Source organism: Meleagris gallopavo, chromosome 5 (assembly GCF_000146605.3).
Source record: "Meleagris gallopavo isolate NT-WF06-2002-E0010 breed Aviagen turkey brand Nicholas breeding stock chromosome 5, Turkey_5.1, whole genome shotgun sequence".
In the NCBI taxonomy this organism is placed as follows: domain Eukaryota; kingdom Metazoa; phylum Chordata; class Aves; order Galliformes; family Phasianidae; genus Meleagris; species Meleagris gallopavo.
Window position 1 is genome coordinate 21337541 of NC_015015.2, and position 17100 is coordinate 21354640.

Sequence of the window (17100 nt, forward strand, 5' to 3'; positions counted from 1 at the left end):
GCCGGAAGGGCGGTGGGGCTGCTGGCCGTGGCAGCCGCGAGTCCCTAGGGTCGGGTGGCAGCGGCCCGGTCCCGGGCTGTGGGGGGGAAGGGAGGGCGGCCCCGCGACGGTTGGTACGGGCAGAACGGCTGTCGCGTGCAGAGCTGCGTGCGTTTTGGTATATTGAAACGTGAAGAGTTAGGGCTGATAAGCTTGAGACAACGCTGGCCTGAACGTGACGGTGAAGGCACGCTGCACCGTAAGGAGTGCAGCTGTCGGCACGGCTGCCTCCCAGAAACCATTGACTAGTACCACTGGGCAGTGCGTTCATCAGCTGCAGTGCTTCAGCTCACTCCCTGCTTGGAGACAGCAGTTTGTACCTCTTCTCTACATTCTCTGACAACATCAGAAAGCATGTGACAGCACAACAGCTGAGAAACAAAAAGCAAGACTGTTTCACCTCCCAAACAAGCTGCCTACAGTTGTCCTTACCTGCACACATCCCAAACTACACCTAGCAGTTACATTAAGGAGAAGTGCACCACATTACTACCAAGCTTAGAAAAATGAACCACATCAAGTGCTAGCATGGATTTACCAATCTAAAAGTATTTTGTGAAGTCCTGCTTCTCCTTTTAAAAAGATTGTTCTCAGTCTAATGCATCAAGACCGACAAGTTGGTAGCAATCTATTTCTTCACATCATTTGCAAAAGACAAGGGAGAGCTGCAGTCCTGTTTACTGTGAAGATTTTGGTAAAGCAACACAGTAGCACAGATGTCACTCTGTCCAGCTCCTATCTGAAAATCCTTATTCTTTAATAGTATTATTCCAACCAGAACTTTGTTTCTCCTGGAGAAGCCCAGGTGTACATCTCAGTTTTGTCCATATCCTGCATAAGGGCACTCTACAATCACCCTTCTGCATCCCAGACACCTTCACATCCAACTATTCCCAACCCCCAGTATCCAATACCCTCCAACTTCCCCCATTTTTCTGTAATGGGACCAGATGGGCCCAGGTGATTTCAGTTCTGGAAATACATTACAAGCACTTCTGTGCTGATTCTGAAGACCCTGCATATTTCATGTCACAACTCACTGACTTCTGGGAATGCACTGCTGCTTAGAAAGTCTTGTTCCAGATGAAGAGTGCTGAGAAGGGGCCCAATCCAGCATCTCCTAGTAGACTAAATCAAACAAGTCTCAACATCCACATAAAAAGCTGTAAGAAACATTTCAAACCTGTTTTATTTCTCTAAAGTGAAGCAAGATAAAAGAACTGTACACTTCAAATACAGAATACTGTTCAAGATGTTAAAAAAAATACAGAAAAGTGCACTGCCAAAAATCAAACCTTCCAACTTCTAACACTTCCAGAAGTATATCTAGAATTTCAAATAACCTTTATTTAAATACTTCTGGTCTAGTATTTTAATGAATAACAGACAATGCAAGTACACTGGAAATAAACAAGTTTTGCCTATCTTATTTTTCTTGGGGAAAACGCTAGACATGGTTTACACTAATTTAACTGCTTTCCCTTACTTTTAGAACAGATGCTTTTCTGTATACACACATTACTGTTACTGTCTTATCAATATGAGTAACACACAGTAGTGCTTACAGAGGTGGGCTGCGACTTCGTAAGCAGAATGCTGCATTTGCCAGTTAGGATACAGTAATTCTGTCTTGGCAGAAAAGAGCCTTTTTTTTTTATTCATCTGTACACCTCTGCTGTTTTTGCCAGCAATGCTGTTCAGTAGGGTGTGATCTGTTGCACTCTCCTATGCAAGTCTTATACAGCTGTGCCAAGAGACTTATCTGTCTATAAACCAAGCCCATATGAGCTGGCCAGAATTTTTTTTTTTTTTTTTAGGAACTTTCCCAAGCAAACCCTTTCTAATCACAATGAACAGGCATCTTACAAGCTCCCCCATTCACATATTTGGTTTGAGTGAGAGTTTTACGTACCTGCAACAGTTGAAAACAAAAACACCAACACAATTTAACACAACGGTATGATAAAATAGATTGAAAGAAAAAGTCAATAGCCAAAATAGCTCATGGGAAAAAAAGATCTCGAAATCGATTTTAAATCAGAAATTAGGATTAGAGAGACCATCAACATTTCCCTTTAACAATCTGCTCACCTGTCCTTATAAAGAAGAAATTTTTGGTTGGTGCTTCTGCATAGGGAATAGCTCCATCTTATTCTTTGAAAGTCTTCAAATACATAACATAAGCTTATCAAGTTACCTGCACCAAAGATTTTTACAGCCAACCTGAGATTGGTCTGAGGATCTCCTACAGACTTGACACTTGTTTTTGACTTTCTTCCTTTCACTTCATAAAGTAGATCCTGACAGTTGAAGGATATGGCTTGACACTCAGCTTCATCAGGGAGAAGATAGTCCCTGTCATCTCAGTGGGTTTCTTCTTTCTGTGGATTTCTCTCATTTAATTCTATGACTGGTCTGATCAAAAGACCATCCTCACTTATTCTGTACTCTTTCACTGCTTTCTCTCTTCGCAACTTCTGGATGTCTGCCAGCTCACGCAGCTCTTTTGGCAGCTCCATGCAAGTAGGCTGATAAGGAAAAAAGAAAAGAAATAGAAAAGAAATAGAAACAGTGCATATGCATACACATGCTCTACTTTTGTTGGTACCAGATAAGGGCTTCTTCTGATTTGGCAATGAAACAGAGCAATCATTTCTTATTACATCTACAGCATGAATTAACTATCTGCTTATACAAACACTATACTGGGGGGGGAAAAGGAGGGAAGGACTTCAGCCTCTCTCTCAAACGCAGCCTAAAGGAAAAAATATTAGACCTACTTTACTGTTTATGTCCTTATTATGCAGATCTTCAGAATTTAAGTGGTATTTTGCATACGGGATTAAGATTGCTCCAGAGATCTTCTGTAAGACTAACTTATAAAGCCTCAAAAGACTTACAGTCAGTTCAGGTTTCCTTGCAGGAGTCACTGCAAAAGCACCTCTCCTGGCTTTTCTCCAAATCATAGTGTTTCTATCCTAAACAAACAAACAAGCCTCATGTAGAATAGTAGTCAGTAGTTCATAAGTCAGTGGAACAGCTGCCTAGGAAATTCACAATGTGTAGCAATTCCAACACCAAAATCATTTATGTACCTACAATGTTTCAGATCATGGTATAAATATTTGCACAAAAGCTTTAACACAAACAGCAAGGTGTAGATCACCTAAGATTCCTGAAGTGAAGATGAAATAGCTGAACAAGCAACTGTAGCAACTTGCTTAAAACCTGCCCAGAGACTCACAGATGGGAAGACAGTAAATATTTAAAGAAGGCCTATAGGAAGATACAGGAAGCTACATGTTACTAAATCAGATGCCCATGAGCTCACTGGCAGAAACACTAAGAGCAGAAAGAACAAATACAAAGGTTGGGTTCACCAGGAAAGCATTATCATAGCTTTTGTAAAGGGTAGGTATGTCTCTCAAAACCTGCATCTAGAAGTTTGCAGAGATCCAGAGGAAGGTCAAATAATACAGAGAGGATTATAGAAAAAAAAATAGAGCACTTACCTGAAAACCCCACTCACTCTGTTTACCCATTCAAATTTACATCCAGCTTCCTGAATGCCCCAGTATCTACACTACAGTGAGAGGTAACCTACATCCTCATTACTTAAGGCCAAGCTGCATGAAAATTCCCTTTACAAGATCAACATGTGCAGCCCTCACTCACATGACAATTAGGAAGACTTGTTGTTCAAGCATGCAATTTTGTTTACAAGGAGAACAGACTTTCTGCCATCACATGCCATGAACATGCTATCTGGTACTACATACTGCACTGCATCTTATCTACTGCAGCCTTACCTGAAGTGCACAGGGAAATCATTTCTGCTGCACAGGGATAATGGTGGTGAGCAAAAACTCTACAGTTCCAAAGCTCTCCTTGTAAACTGTCACCACTCAAAACACTGCACTTCTGCAAGTGTATTTGCTTGGTTCCCAGGCAGTATTTCTTTCTTTCTTTGAATTCAAGTCCTACACATCAGAACACAGCAGTATTTCAAAGCACCTAACCACACACAATACACATCTATGAGGAAAAGAAATTTAACACTGCTTCTTTTCTAGCTCTTTTCTAGAGACAGAGCTGCAGACGCATAGAAGCCCACATAACTTCATGTCTGTATCCACAAGGAGAACAATTACTCCTGGCAGAAAGTCACACTGAAAATATGAGAAACAGCATAAATCTTCAGGTTGGGAAGTCCAGGCTGAATTCCTATTTGGTAATGGCAGATCATTGCTTTGAGAAAGATGTAGAAGCATGCAGCTGAGGATTTTGATAGTGAACTACTAGAGTTCAGAATTTACTTTTTCACTGCTGTTTCGAGGGTAGAATGTTAGGTGCTTAGAAGGAAACGTCCACTACTCAGAAGATTCAAATGCTTCCTGCACAAAACCACAGAAAGCATCAACATACAGGGATACAGAAAACTGAAGATCAATGAGATGCCTTTCCTTTTCATTTGCCCCACAGCCACTCTCTTCTCCAAGTACTATATCAACTAGAGTGCTGCATGATTGCATTTTCTGGCTGCTGTAGTCAATGGAAATGCTTTCCTGTTGCTAACAACTGCTGGCAGAATGCTTGACACCCATCTTTTCTCTTTCCCGAAAGAAGCTCTTGTCCATGGATTTGCATCATGCCACCTTTACAGTACATCTCCCTCAACCTGGTATACCAGTTCACAGGCCAGCTACTCAGTGCATCTTCTGTTACTGCTGAAACAGCTATCAAGTGACAGAAGACTGCACTTGACCATCCAGAAGGAAGATGGAAGTCTTGCCAGAAAGGCTGCCCAGAAATATTCTAGTTCTTTGCCATTTCCAGAAAAACATCTAAAAAAGAAAACAAGGGGAAGAAAATATGGATGAAACCTCAGTTGAAAACAGCACTATCACTGGTGACAGCTGCAAATGTTCATGGAAATTACAATCTGTGTCGAAGATTAATTTACGTACCACTTGCACAAAATACATAACTGCTACTCATTCTGCTCATTCAGGTTTATTGCTGCAAAAGCTATAAAATATCACTGATCCATTTTTATTTGTACCATCTTACCCACAGCCTCTGATAATCTAGGACTTTGTTCTCATCAAATTCTTCACAAAAACTTTACAATAAGGAAAAGCACCAGCTTCTGCTGAAATAAGCTGCAACAAAACAAGCTCACTCACTAGCAGTCATGAATTTTCAACAGACAAGGCAAAAACAGGCACTGGTACCTGCAGTTATGCATAAGTCTGAAAACAAGCACTCCTGAGAATCCTGCATTTACCCAGGAAGTGCTTCCGACATTCTGCCACTACTGGAGCCTATTTGGATACACAGGAACAACTTCTCACTGAAGAGATTTCCCTGAAAAACTGACTGTAGAGATCTGGCATGCAGAGGCCCAAAGAATGCCAAAGATAATTACATTCATCAGCCTGACTCACTTGTCTTTCCTCAACTCTTACTAGATGAAGTAACTCACGAAGGCAACTGTGCAGGCTTGGCTTTCCTCCATGAGGAGGCACACTCACTTCTTCCTACTATTTCCAAGATTAGGAGCAACAGAGGACATGTTCAGCCTGCTCCCAGAATCAGAATCCCCCAGTTAGACAAGTTGCTAACTGACTCAGTACTTATTGTTCAACATTGATTGTTATTCAATTTACAGGCAACCTCAGACTGGAAAGCCAAAGCATCTTTTTTCACTAAGTATATCCTGATACTGTTGTAATACACAACAGTGGTTGGCATGATGAATTTCTGAATTCTGCCAGTGACCCAGGGAAAATCAGCAGGATACTACAATGCTAATCCAGGCCGAAGTTCAATGTTTGACTCATTTCTTTCTAGATCTGTGTCTGTGAGAGGGGAACAGCAGGCCCACCGACAGGGAACAAAGAAGGAAAGAAAGAAAAAAACAAATAGTGGCAACATTCTGAGAAGGAAAATGTGCTAATTATAATAGCAGACACACAAGTTACTGGGATTGATGCCAAATCAAATAAGCTTCTGAAAAAGTGAGGTTCTTACTCTGATCCACCAGGGAGCAAAGAGTCAGTCCCATGACTTCCAATCTTTCCCACCAACCGGAAAACAGAAACAGAATAGCAAAGTTCTCTGGGAGCTGCAGTACATTTCTTCTCTTCTGAGACTCCCAGTGCACTACATGATGTGATGATACAGAATACCAGTCATAAAATACTAAATACTAAAATCATAAGGCCAGGACAAAAAAAAAAAAGAATACATTTAACTAAAAACCCAGGAGATTTTGCTTGGGGTTTAAATATATATCAATTGATATGAATACATATCAAACAGTTTTTCTTAATACAAGAGTTTAATTTGTGTGATTATCTTGTAAGATACAGAAACAAAATGATTAACAGTGAAGTAATGGTGAAAATGGCTACTTTTACTGTCCATTCTACAAGAGTCTTCTTAAATGTGATATTAAATAGGTCTTCAAAATGTCATTTGAAGTGCTCAGGTTCAAATTAATGCCTTGGCTAATCTTATGGAGTAAATGGATTTACAAAAGAATTGGTTTCAGACACCATTTAAAAATTCTCCAAACAACCCAGGGCTAAGTACTATTTTATCCTCTGCACTTTTTAAAGATTGCTTTTTTCCCCGTGTATCCCTTCTACTTTTGCATGCATTTTCCACTGGAAATCCAGATATCAAGCTCCCCCCTCTCCCCATTAAACAAACAAGTTATTGAAAACTAAAAAAAAAGCAAACAAACATGTTTTAAGATCTATCTACCTGTGAACCAACTGTAACCTCTTGTGGTCAGGTAAATTTATCCCCTATTACATCCTTAATAATTGGATTTACTGTTCAGAGCCCTAATATAGTACCCAAAGGATTCAAGTCCAGGACTGAATGCTTTGTTACACCGGGAAAATAATTTCATTTTTTAAGACAGATCTGCATCCAGTTTTCCTAATAAATATTTCAAAATATTTCCAACTGCAAAAAATGAGGTAGTGACATGATCTAACCCAAATTAGTTCCTTATTCATCATGACAGAACGGATGTCTGACCATTTATCTTTTTCTTTATTTCAACAGCAGCAATATCTTTCACAGTCACTGCAATCCCCGCTATGATTTCTTCACTAAAGACACTGAAAAAGACCCACAAATACAACTGTCTATTTTGTCTGCACAGAACTGATCTTTCCATTAGCAAAGAAAGTGAAGTTCCTTAGCAAAAAAAGCTCACACTTCTCCCCTTTTAAAGATGACTGAGGAATTACAGAGGAGTCCACCACCACACAAAAGCCACTCGAACATACCTGGAAGTGTATTTATGAGACAACAGTACTCAATCTACATAACTAACAATGAGAAATGTTACCTGATTTTATTTTTAGATAACTCAGAAGAGCAGAAATCAGGAAGAAATAAAAATCATTGGGCAACAAAAGACAACATTTTTCAAGAACAAGTATATTCAAAATAACTCAGAAGTAATGATGACATGACTGGAGAAAAATAGAACAAGTTTTGGGGGATAATGTCTCCTACCAAAATAAAGCAACTCTGTCAACTCCAGATAACACCACTTCACAACTGCCTGTCTCTTTTCATGTCTACACCCACCCACCATCCACTGAGCCCAGAAGTTCTGTGTCAGACCAGAATGAACAGAACACATATATGCCTGTGCCTGAAGGGCTGTAGCTCACTATCTGCAGCACAAACTTAAGGTGGATTTATGCTAACAGACTGACTTGAAATGCAGCCAGATAGATGTAGACACCATCACTTTCACTACTGAGCACCAAAAGCAAGATGTGGCATAAAGCAGGGCATACATCTGTCAAAAATGAAAAGACTTTAATTGGGTCTTCCAGAGTTTATCCAAATGAGCCTTGGATTATTTCACCGAAATAAGAAACAAGCTAGGACATTCCTACCTTTAGGCTCCCAAGGTGATCTTCAGATCCATTCTGTGAAGTATTTAAGTAAGCATGTACCACAGCTGTGAGGTCTGCCATGAAGTTATCCATTAGAGACGAGCGGAGAAGCAGAAGGTACATAGCCTTCAGAGCAAGTACTTGAAACAGAGAAGCTGGAAAGGGTCTCAAGAACCACATATCAGGATTCTCCTGTGTATCCCAACAAGAATTTATTTAGCAAACAAACAAGAATTTATTTAAGAAGTAAGAATTATTACAAAGCTTTTCATCACATTCCTCTGCTGTTGAATCTCCAGATCCTGCTATCTACTTCAGTGATACTGAATGCTTGCAGCTTCTAAGGCCACCTGTGTACAACCCTACAGATATCAGAGGTTTTGGAGGTGGAATTGCTTAAAACACAGCAACAGGGAAAAACATACATCTTTTCCAGTAGTTAACACTAGGTTCTCTCTCACCTGTCTGCCTGAAACTAGTAGAATTCTAAAGATATGGCAAATGCCACTGAACCACTACTCTAATTCTTCCATACTAGTAGCACCAGCATCAAGTTTCCTTTTCCTTACTTGACTCTAGATTCATTTTAATCAATTTGTTGTTGGACTAGGTTTCAGAATTGTTCTGGATATCATAATACACTTGACTATTCTTACAACTTACACATAATCTCCATTGCACAAGTTCTGCGTTTCTTCAATACCTCAGTTTCAAATAAACTATTGGGAAATACTAGCAATACTAGAAATACTGCAGCTGAAGCTTGCATCTGTCTCCCAAATGACTGTTAAAAAATGTCCTTAACTACAGCAATCCAACCACTAAACAGTAGTATACTCTTAAAAACTACAATAAAAATCTGTAAAAGGGCAAAGCACAGTTTACAAGTCAGTTTTCAGAAAGTGCCTCACTAAATCACCCACCAAAGCCATTTGCTGCTCATGCTTCATGAGGGTTTTCCATTTGGAAGGTATCTTCAAGTGCTGCATCAGACACTCCTGTAATGTGCAAGTGCAGTGTGGAAAGAAGCCACCCGTTGCCACTGAGAATTGCAGAACATCAGCAACCTGTGATGGAAGGTATTCATATGTTATGACCACTATCTGTTAACCCAAAGCAAAGCAATCAACAGCCAACAGCAGTAACTGCACAGAATGATGTTTGCTTTTTTCCAGTCTGGTTTTATTCATTTTGCTCCTTACAGTGAGAGCTGAAACAGACCGCACATCTTGTCTGCTCCCAACCACAATATCTAAAGGGTACCTGCGTGTCAAAGACATTGTCAAGAAGTACATTGTACTGGTGAAAGAGGCAATCTGAGATCCAACGGCAGTCATGCATGACCTGGAGTAAAAAAGAGCTGTCAGACAAGTATGTGCACAACCACAACTTTTCTGGTGAACAGGACACATATATATACACCACCCCTACTACCTTAAATGTTCTTACACTCCCCTCCACCCTTACCTTCAAAATGTTTTTATCTTCTAGCACAGTTTGTAATCCATTTCTGAAAGCTTGAGGTCCCAGAAGGAAAATATCAAATAGAAAAATATGACTTTTTGTTGCCATCTACAACAAATAGAGGTGCAGAGATGGGTGAGGAACCAGATTTGAAGGTAGGAGAAAGTGCACTGTTACATACAAGACAATGTCACATACAGATTTATGCTAAGGGAAGCAGGCTCAGCTTCTTTAATGCTAACCTATGAGAAAATCTTTTTTTCAGACATGCAGAGACACAGAAGCTAGAAAGAACGATCCAGTAGTCTACTATAGACATTTTAAGCCAGCATTTTGAGACATATCAAAAGTAAACTCTAGCTGAAGTACTCCAAATAAATTCCTACAACTATCCCTTTTCCTTTCAAAAACTGCTACCAAAAAAAAACCAAAGGACATTTTCCACCACACCATTCCAGATAGAAAAAGTCTAAATTTTACAGTCTATTCTCAAACTCGTGTCTTAACAACAGCTGATATAAATTCATCACTTCGCCATGCCACAGCAGGTGGACACTTCTGCAAGTCTGAAGTACGAAACTCCCACACAAGTTTTTGCTTTGCTCAGTCCTAAGTCTATTTAAAAATAAACCAAGGTACTTTTGAACAATACTCCTTTCCATCTCTTTTTTTCAAATTTTTATAACACAGCCATCAACCAAGATATTTTATCTTCAGAAAGATTTTTAATCCTTCCATCTAATTCAGTTATATTGGCATTGTGATTAGGTAGGCCTTGTAGCTATTTAATAGACAACAGTTGTACTACTGTAATATCTCTACCTCTATTCAAGTAAATAGAGATGGCAAGCCAAGTAAATTATATTGTTTTTGCAGACAAATGTTACACATATGCTATACAGTTTATATTTAATAAACCTTATAATTTATACAATATATAAAAACTACTTTATATTAAATATAGATTACTTATTAGATTGCCTTACAGTGGCATAATTGTTTCTGCAACAGGTCTTCCATAAAACACTTAATCTGTCTAGAAGAAAATCAGATCCATTTACCAAAACAGTTATGTAAGTCTTAAACACAGGCTAATCTCAAAATTTTTCCCAGTTTTGCTGCTATGTAGGGGCACTTGTTGGAAAACATCTGTTTTTTACCTGAAGCCATGAGAGTTTCCCATTACGACACAAATTAACACCTTCTCCAACAACACTGATAACATCCTGTTGCTTCAGGTGCAGCACCTAATGACAAATAGGGCTAAATGAATAGTGTTAGAGACTAATAGACAGAGAGACAAAATAAGTAGACAAATATAAATCACAAACAACAAAACTCAAGTATACAGTGATCCAAGAGAAACAGGCAGTATCAGCCCAGTTAGAGACATGGCATTACAGAAGTAGAAACAATGACAGATTTAACAGAGGTCATGGATTAACTAAAGAATACAGACTCTCCTGATCTCCTCTTCAGAAATTTTCTTAAGTAGGTTTCAGGAACTTCCTCATGATCACAAAGGAGGTATTCTTTTTGGACAAACTCATCTTCTAAGGTATAAGAAATCAAACTGCTACTCTCACAGATACCAGAAGTTCCCAAATAATTAAGATAAGCTAACCCATACTGCAAATGCAATATAAAAGGAGCAGGAAAAAAGCCAGCTTCTTTTCAAGCTAAAATTAGATTCCTCTGCAGTCAGGGAAATCTTCCCCTGTGGTAAAGGGATTGTTTTATCCACATGTGCACTATACATATCATAAGCAGTACCCAGATCTCAGCTGATTTAGTTGCAAGACAAAATGGCATCGAAGACATACAGCATTGCTGATCTAATTCAGACCTAAAAGCACTATTAGGTTTAGTAAGTCTATCATTAGTTCTGAAGCAAACCTTCTTACCAAATTCACTGATGCTATACACAATTTAAAGAAAAAAAGCCCAGGTCCAGGCATTTCTGAAGTTCCAAATGTCCATAAAAAAAAAAAAGCACAGCCAATTTCCTCTCCAAACACTAACAAATCCTGGTACTGCCTTTTTAAGTAATTGCTCACTTACTAGCAATACTGACCCCTCACCTCAGTTCACAGCTGATACAGATTCTGAAAACCACAATCAACAATCAATGATATTTGCTGCAAACTCTTTCCATTCACATATGCACAACTTAAATATACCTTAATACCACCAACAACACCATTTCTACTTGACTTCAAGAAGCCAGTTACTATTTAGAACTCAAAATTCACTACAGCCCGCAAAAATGATTTCCAGTATAAGACCTCATGGAGCAATGCTGTACTGACAATTAGAACAGAAGAGGCTTTAAAGTCATATACACTGCATAAAAGCTTCAATTAATACTCACTGCTGGGCCAAATTTCTCCTGGAAACAATTAACAACTGTATATTCTACTTTCTCTTCTTCCTCCTTCCCTAAAATGAAATTAAAAAAAAAAAGATGTTTTCTCTGCTTGAATAAACTCTTAGAGATGGTATATATTTCAATTATAATATCACTCTAGTTCAGCAATTCAGCTCTTATTTCTCTACTTCCTGAACACACAAACAGATCATAGAATAAGAATTGGAGATCGCAAAACTTTGGTTTGGGAAGGATTCTAAAACTCATCCAGTTCCAATCCCCCTGCAGGAGGCAGTCACCTTCCACTAGACTGTGTTGCTAAAAGCCCCATCCAACTTGGCCTCGAAAACCTCAAGGTATGGGGAATCCACAGCTTCAGATTACTGAACTGCTCACTTCAGATGTGCACATTCTTCAGCATGAATCAAAATTCTCACTTTCCCATGGAAAAAATGATACTCAAAAGTTGCAGTGTGTTTTTGTTTTCTTTTGTCTTTGTGATACATTAAGGAAAAAGATTTCAATTAATGAAATTGTACCTGTTAGAACAGCCCTAACATGCATTACAGGGAAGGTGAAAACATGTAACAATGACAGAACAGACAATGATACCACAAAACACCAACAGGTAAATGACCAAGAGCACTAACAGAATCTAGGACAGATTTTAGCATTTTTGAACACCTGCCTAACAATATCTAAAACAGCAAAAGAAAGGCTTTCAAAGATTTTCCCTTCCCCATTCACACACCCACGACAGCACAAAGACAATGTTCTTAACTGAGATATTGTTCAATTTCAAAGATAAGGCAAAATTTTAAAAGCGTGTCAACCTTGCCCATTTTCTCCCCCCACTTCCAAGGCCATTGCAAGTAACCTTCCTTCAGCCTACATAAGTAATGAGTGCTTGTCAAGGCTCTGTAAGAACAGTGAGCCTATTACTTCTTAGATCCATACCTGTGGTTGTACATAGAGCAGGAATCACTCAGCCAATTCAATGCAAATATCTTTCAAGCATAACAGCCAGCACAATAACAAAGAGCATTAGCCTTAATGAGCTTTCATTTACTTGTCATGCCACATACAATTCAGGGGCAAGTATAAGATTAAATAATCACCAAAGAGAAATGTTTACCAACTGAAGCACTTTGACTTATCCAAAAGATCAATTATACTACTCTGCCACTTTTACTGTTGATGTGAACCACAGGATAAACATTCTTGAAAGCAGGAGTTTCTTTTTGATGTCATGTACATATCTGAAGGCAAAAAGAATGTCTGCAGATAAGCTCCGTGCCTATCTGTCCATGACCATTGTTCTTGCAGAGCACAGCCTGTCCAGATAACAGGCAAGTCAAGAAACTGCAGCTTCTAGGGAAGATACTGGCTAACACAAAGCAACTATACTACTTGACTGTGTATGGAAACTGTTGAGTCACAGCCTGAACCACTGATTGAGCACCTGGAGAAAAGACCCGGTCAGCCTCAGGAGCACAGGTGAAGACAATTCAGCTGTGCAACGAGAAAGGGTGGAGCCTGGCTGCATCTCTCTCAAACCTTATCTAGCAGCTGACTGCCACCATGGAAGGCTTTTTCTGGAGATCCCTCCCCTAGGGAGTTTCCTCTGCTAAGCCAGATCCTCAGAGACAGGTGAACAATCTTTTCCCTTCCTTTGTAACATCTTCCCATCACACCGGTCTTTACAACTAACATTGACATTACCTGGGAGGGAGTTCATGTTATTCAAGGCTCTGAGCTGCCTCTCTAGGGAAACACATGGAGAATTCCCCAGGCCACCCTGTGCTGTTCCCATGTCTGCTCCTTTGTTCTCTTCTACAGCTGAAGTGCACCTGCAGGAGCAAAGCAGCCATACATACATAGCACAAAAGTAAAACATTACACACTGGATATGTGATTACAGGATTGGATATTTTAACAAGGAAAAATTCTTCATGCAATGCTATCCACCTGCATCCAACAACAAACAGCTACACATGAAGCAACTTCCTAATCATGCGTGTGCAATTCTAAAAGGAGAATTTGAAGCTATTCAAACGTGAGCTTATTCTGTCCCCAGGACCTTAATTTTACATGAAATTTGGGATATATGTCTGAAAGTAAAAAGTGAAAACACAAACCAAACAGATGCTCACTGCAAAGCTCAGCTATGAAGGTTTCAAGGGAAAAAAGAATTGCAAGGAAAGAATTGCCTGGCATAAGCTCAAGACCCCAACATCTGGGAATCTTGACACTGAATCCATAATAATTAAATCATTGATCAGATATTATAAACGAAGGCTAGTTTTACGAGTTCATAAATAGGTAAAACAGTTATATCCACTGAAACTTTGCTATACTTAGAAGAAGGTTATTCGATAACACAAATAGTAGCAAGTCAAGTCCAAAGAGTTGGCAGTCATCTACTTGAAATACATCACATATAAGATACTTCATTGCTATAACAGGACATTCCAAGACAAAAAAAAGAGTACTTCAGAGCAAAATATGGCTTACTAGTAAACATTTATTTGTATTGATATAAAAATATGCCACTATGATTATAGATCACCATCTCATACAGCCCTGTCTCAACATAAAACAAAACTCTGATTCACATTTAGGTGTATCTGAAGAATCTTTCATCTAAAGTGGTATAGTGAAGGATTAATTCAGAAATAAATCTGCTACATAAGTGAGCATATGTGCACATGTATATCTGTATATCTGTTCAAAGCAAAAAAGAGACAAGGCAAAAGGAAGCAAGAACACTATTGCTGATTAGAAGTTCATGTGTTGGCTATATTTTAAGGCTGTTTGTTAGGTATCACTTCATTCTTGTCTTAAAAGGAAAAAACTATTCAGGTCATTCCAAAAGACTCAAAAGCAGCCATCTAAGAACCACAGACTGCAGGAGCTTAAAGCATAATTTTACCAGCTACCTAAAGCTGCTCCTATGTTAGTTTCAGAGCAACTGTATAAACTTAACTCCTATGTACAACTGCCCTGGAACTATTCAACAAACACAGAAGAAATGTTCATGGCAAACTCACCTTGAAAGCACAAACAAATCAAGATAATTATACCTACGAACATCAATGGGAAGAAAAAAGAAATATGCTACAGCCTGAAAAAGTCTTTTAAACAGTGGAAATCTGCTACTCATCCCCTTGCTCACCTCTTTTGAGGTGAAATACAAACTTGGCACAGTTGGGTTTAAACACCAGTGAGATATTGAATGCAAGTGTTGGCCTCCCTACCCAAGTACATTCCCACCCCATCTTCTATCATGAAAGAAAGGAAATACTTCAACATACTCAGACAGCACTGCTATTCTCTTCTGTGAATCTGGTTCATCCAGCAATTCCACTGCAATAGAAGTAAACAATTTATATTCTGGTGCTGACTAGCAACCTTTTGACAGTTATTTCTCAAAAAAAGGAGAAATATACAAACCAGAATAGGACATGGCTATATGAGAAAAAACCTCGAAACGGATAAAATAATTTTAAACTCATTCTGGTGTAGGAATTTACACAAGTGGTCTGTAAAAAGGTGTATTTCAGAACTTAAGTATTTAAACAAAGCTAACTAATGGCTTGCATCCCACCAAAACCAAAGTCAATATAGAAATACAACTAATTACCTTACATATAGTTAGGTATACAGGTACACAGGAAAAAGACAAATGGACACAGTTAAGCACTTGAAAAGTTCAGTAGTTGCTTTCTGGCTACTTCCTCCTCATTGTTTCCAAAGCAAGGTTTTATAGCAGATGACAACAGAAGTGCACAGGACCCTTACATACTGGAAACAATTTATATGAGCAATTCCATATTTTTATCATTAGTGAATCATAGAAGTGCTTGCATAAGCAGATCATTTAGTGGAGACTACCTTCACCTGTGCAAGTAAAAAGCAAAGCCAAATTAACTAGAACATTTAGTAATTTTACTTCCCAACCTTGCACAAAACACAAGAACATAACCCAATGAATGTGTAATTACTCCTTCCACCTTCAGGAAATAAACAGGGAATGCATGCATCTGAACTGATTAACTTCAAGCTGTTATTTTCATCAGTGGTTCTACTGAGCTGTTTATTATTTGACTCATAAGCTTTAATGCAGGACAGTCACAAGATCTCCACAGAGTGGGGAATTATTATTTCACCAGCAAACAACAGTGGAACAAAAGTTGTGTGATTTATACAGCACTAATTCCCACTGGTTTTATTAGAAAGTTGTACAACTGAGGAATTCAGCAGTGACCAAAATTGGACTGAACTAAGTGCACGTGACCCCATGCCTCAGCACTCATTAAGGCCTCACCATTGACTATTTCTTGGCTGTAAAACACCTTTACTCCTGGGGAGCTCCTGCCAGTTTCCAAGTTCTTCACTGCAATAAGGGAGTAGAAAAAAAAATGGAGATGCATGGGTAAAAGCTTATCACTTGTAGAACAAAGCAAGATGAGAGGAGCATGTAGTTCTAGTAACTCAAAAAATCCAGTAAACATTAGATTAAGGATTATATGTAACAGTTCCACCATTGTACAAAGCAGTATTTCTGTACAACAGTTCCATACACTCAACAGTTGAAATTTTGATCTGCTGCATCATGTAATCTCAAATTAGAAAGCACAGACAACACAGACAAATGGAGTAACTGTTAACTTTAGGGCTGCAATTTATTCATCCTGGTGCCTGCTTTAGCACTGGGGAACCACACACCCACTCCAGCCAGGCGCAGACTTAGCAGCCTGTGGGCCACAGCCCTGCGGGGCCACGCTCGCTCTGAGCTGGCTTACTCACAAGAAAACAAAGAAACAAACAGAAGCCGTCAGCCCGTGAGGCAGCACCCGCCGCCAAGCAGGCTGCTGTAAGCCCGAGGCACCCGACGGCCCCCACACCGTCCACACTCGGCCGAGGAGACGCAGAGACTGCAATCAACCCCGACCTGAGTGCAGCAGAAGGTCGCGGCCGGCACTGACGTGCTGCAGCACGCCCTGAAACACGCCACACGTTAAGGTGAGCTTGACGCTCTTGTCCAGGGCGGCCTCCAGGCGCTGAAAGCTAATAGCCATAGCAGCCTCAACTCACACCCATACAAAGCGAGGCAGCAGCGGCGCCGAGACCCACTTATAGCGTGCGGGGGCGGGACTTCCACGGCCCACGCCCAATCCCGTGGGGAGCTCACCACACGGAGACGGCAGCGGGCGCTGCCCCGCGCACAGCACGCTGGGAGCGGTAGGCCGCCTCGGCTCACCTCGCTGACGTCGACCTGTCGGCGGGTGCGGAGCG

General features: G+C 39.8%; 1 protein-coding gene across 3 annotated transcripts; it reads right to left on the minus strand.

Moving 5' to 3' along the window:
* Positions 1 to 1195: 1195 nt before the first annotated feature.
* Positions 1196 to 17044, minus strand: EXD1 (exonuclease 3'-5' domain containing 1). 3 transcript variants are annotated; one of them, XM_010711323.3, is made up of 12 exons: positions 16757 to 17043; positions 16130 to 16198; positions 15117 to 15168; positions 13525 to 13652; positions 11806 to 11873; positions 10595 to 10681; positions 9438 to 9542; positions 9234 to 9314; positions 8894 to 9037; positions 7971 to 8162; positions 2940 to 3017; positions 1196 to 2567 (listed from the first exon to the last, which is right to left on the minus strand). In XM_010711323.3, exons 1-12 carry the CDS (start codon positions 16881 to 16883, stop codon positions 2403 to 2405), a joined length of 1296 nt encoding a protein of 431 aa, XP_010709625.1. In that variant the 5' UTR covers positions 16884 to 17043; the 3' UTR covers positions 1196 to 2402. The 3 variants fall into 3 exon arrangements, with proteins under 3 accessions (XP_010709625.1, XP_010709627.1, XP_010709626.1); XM_010711325.3 differs by lacking the exon at positions 9234 to 9314 and having other exon boundaries at positions 16757 to 17044; XM_010711324.3 differs by lacking the exon at positions 2940 to 3017.
* Between the last annotated feature and the right edge of the window lie 56 nt (positions 17045 to 17100).

Coding starts and splice junctions, on each gene's coding strand:
- EXD1 (XM_010711323.3), bottom strand. CDS start 16,883: ATGGCTATTAGCTTTCAGCGCCTGGAGGCCGCCCTGGACAAGAGCGTC. Junction 15,169..16,129: donor CAGCCAAGAAATAGTCAATG/GTGAGGCCTTAA, acceptor CTTCTATTGCAG/TGGAATTGCTGGATGAACCA. Junction 9,315..9,437: donor AAGATAAAAACATTTTGAAG/GTAAGGGTGGAG, acceptor TTTTTACTCCAG/GTCATGCATGACTGCCGTTG.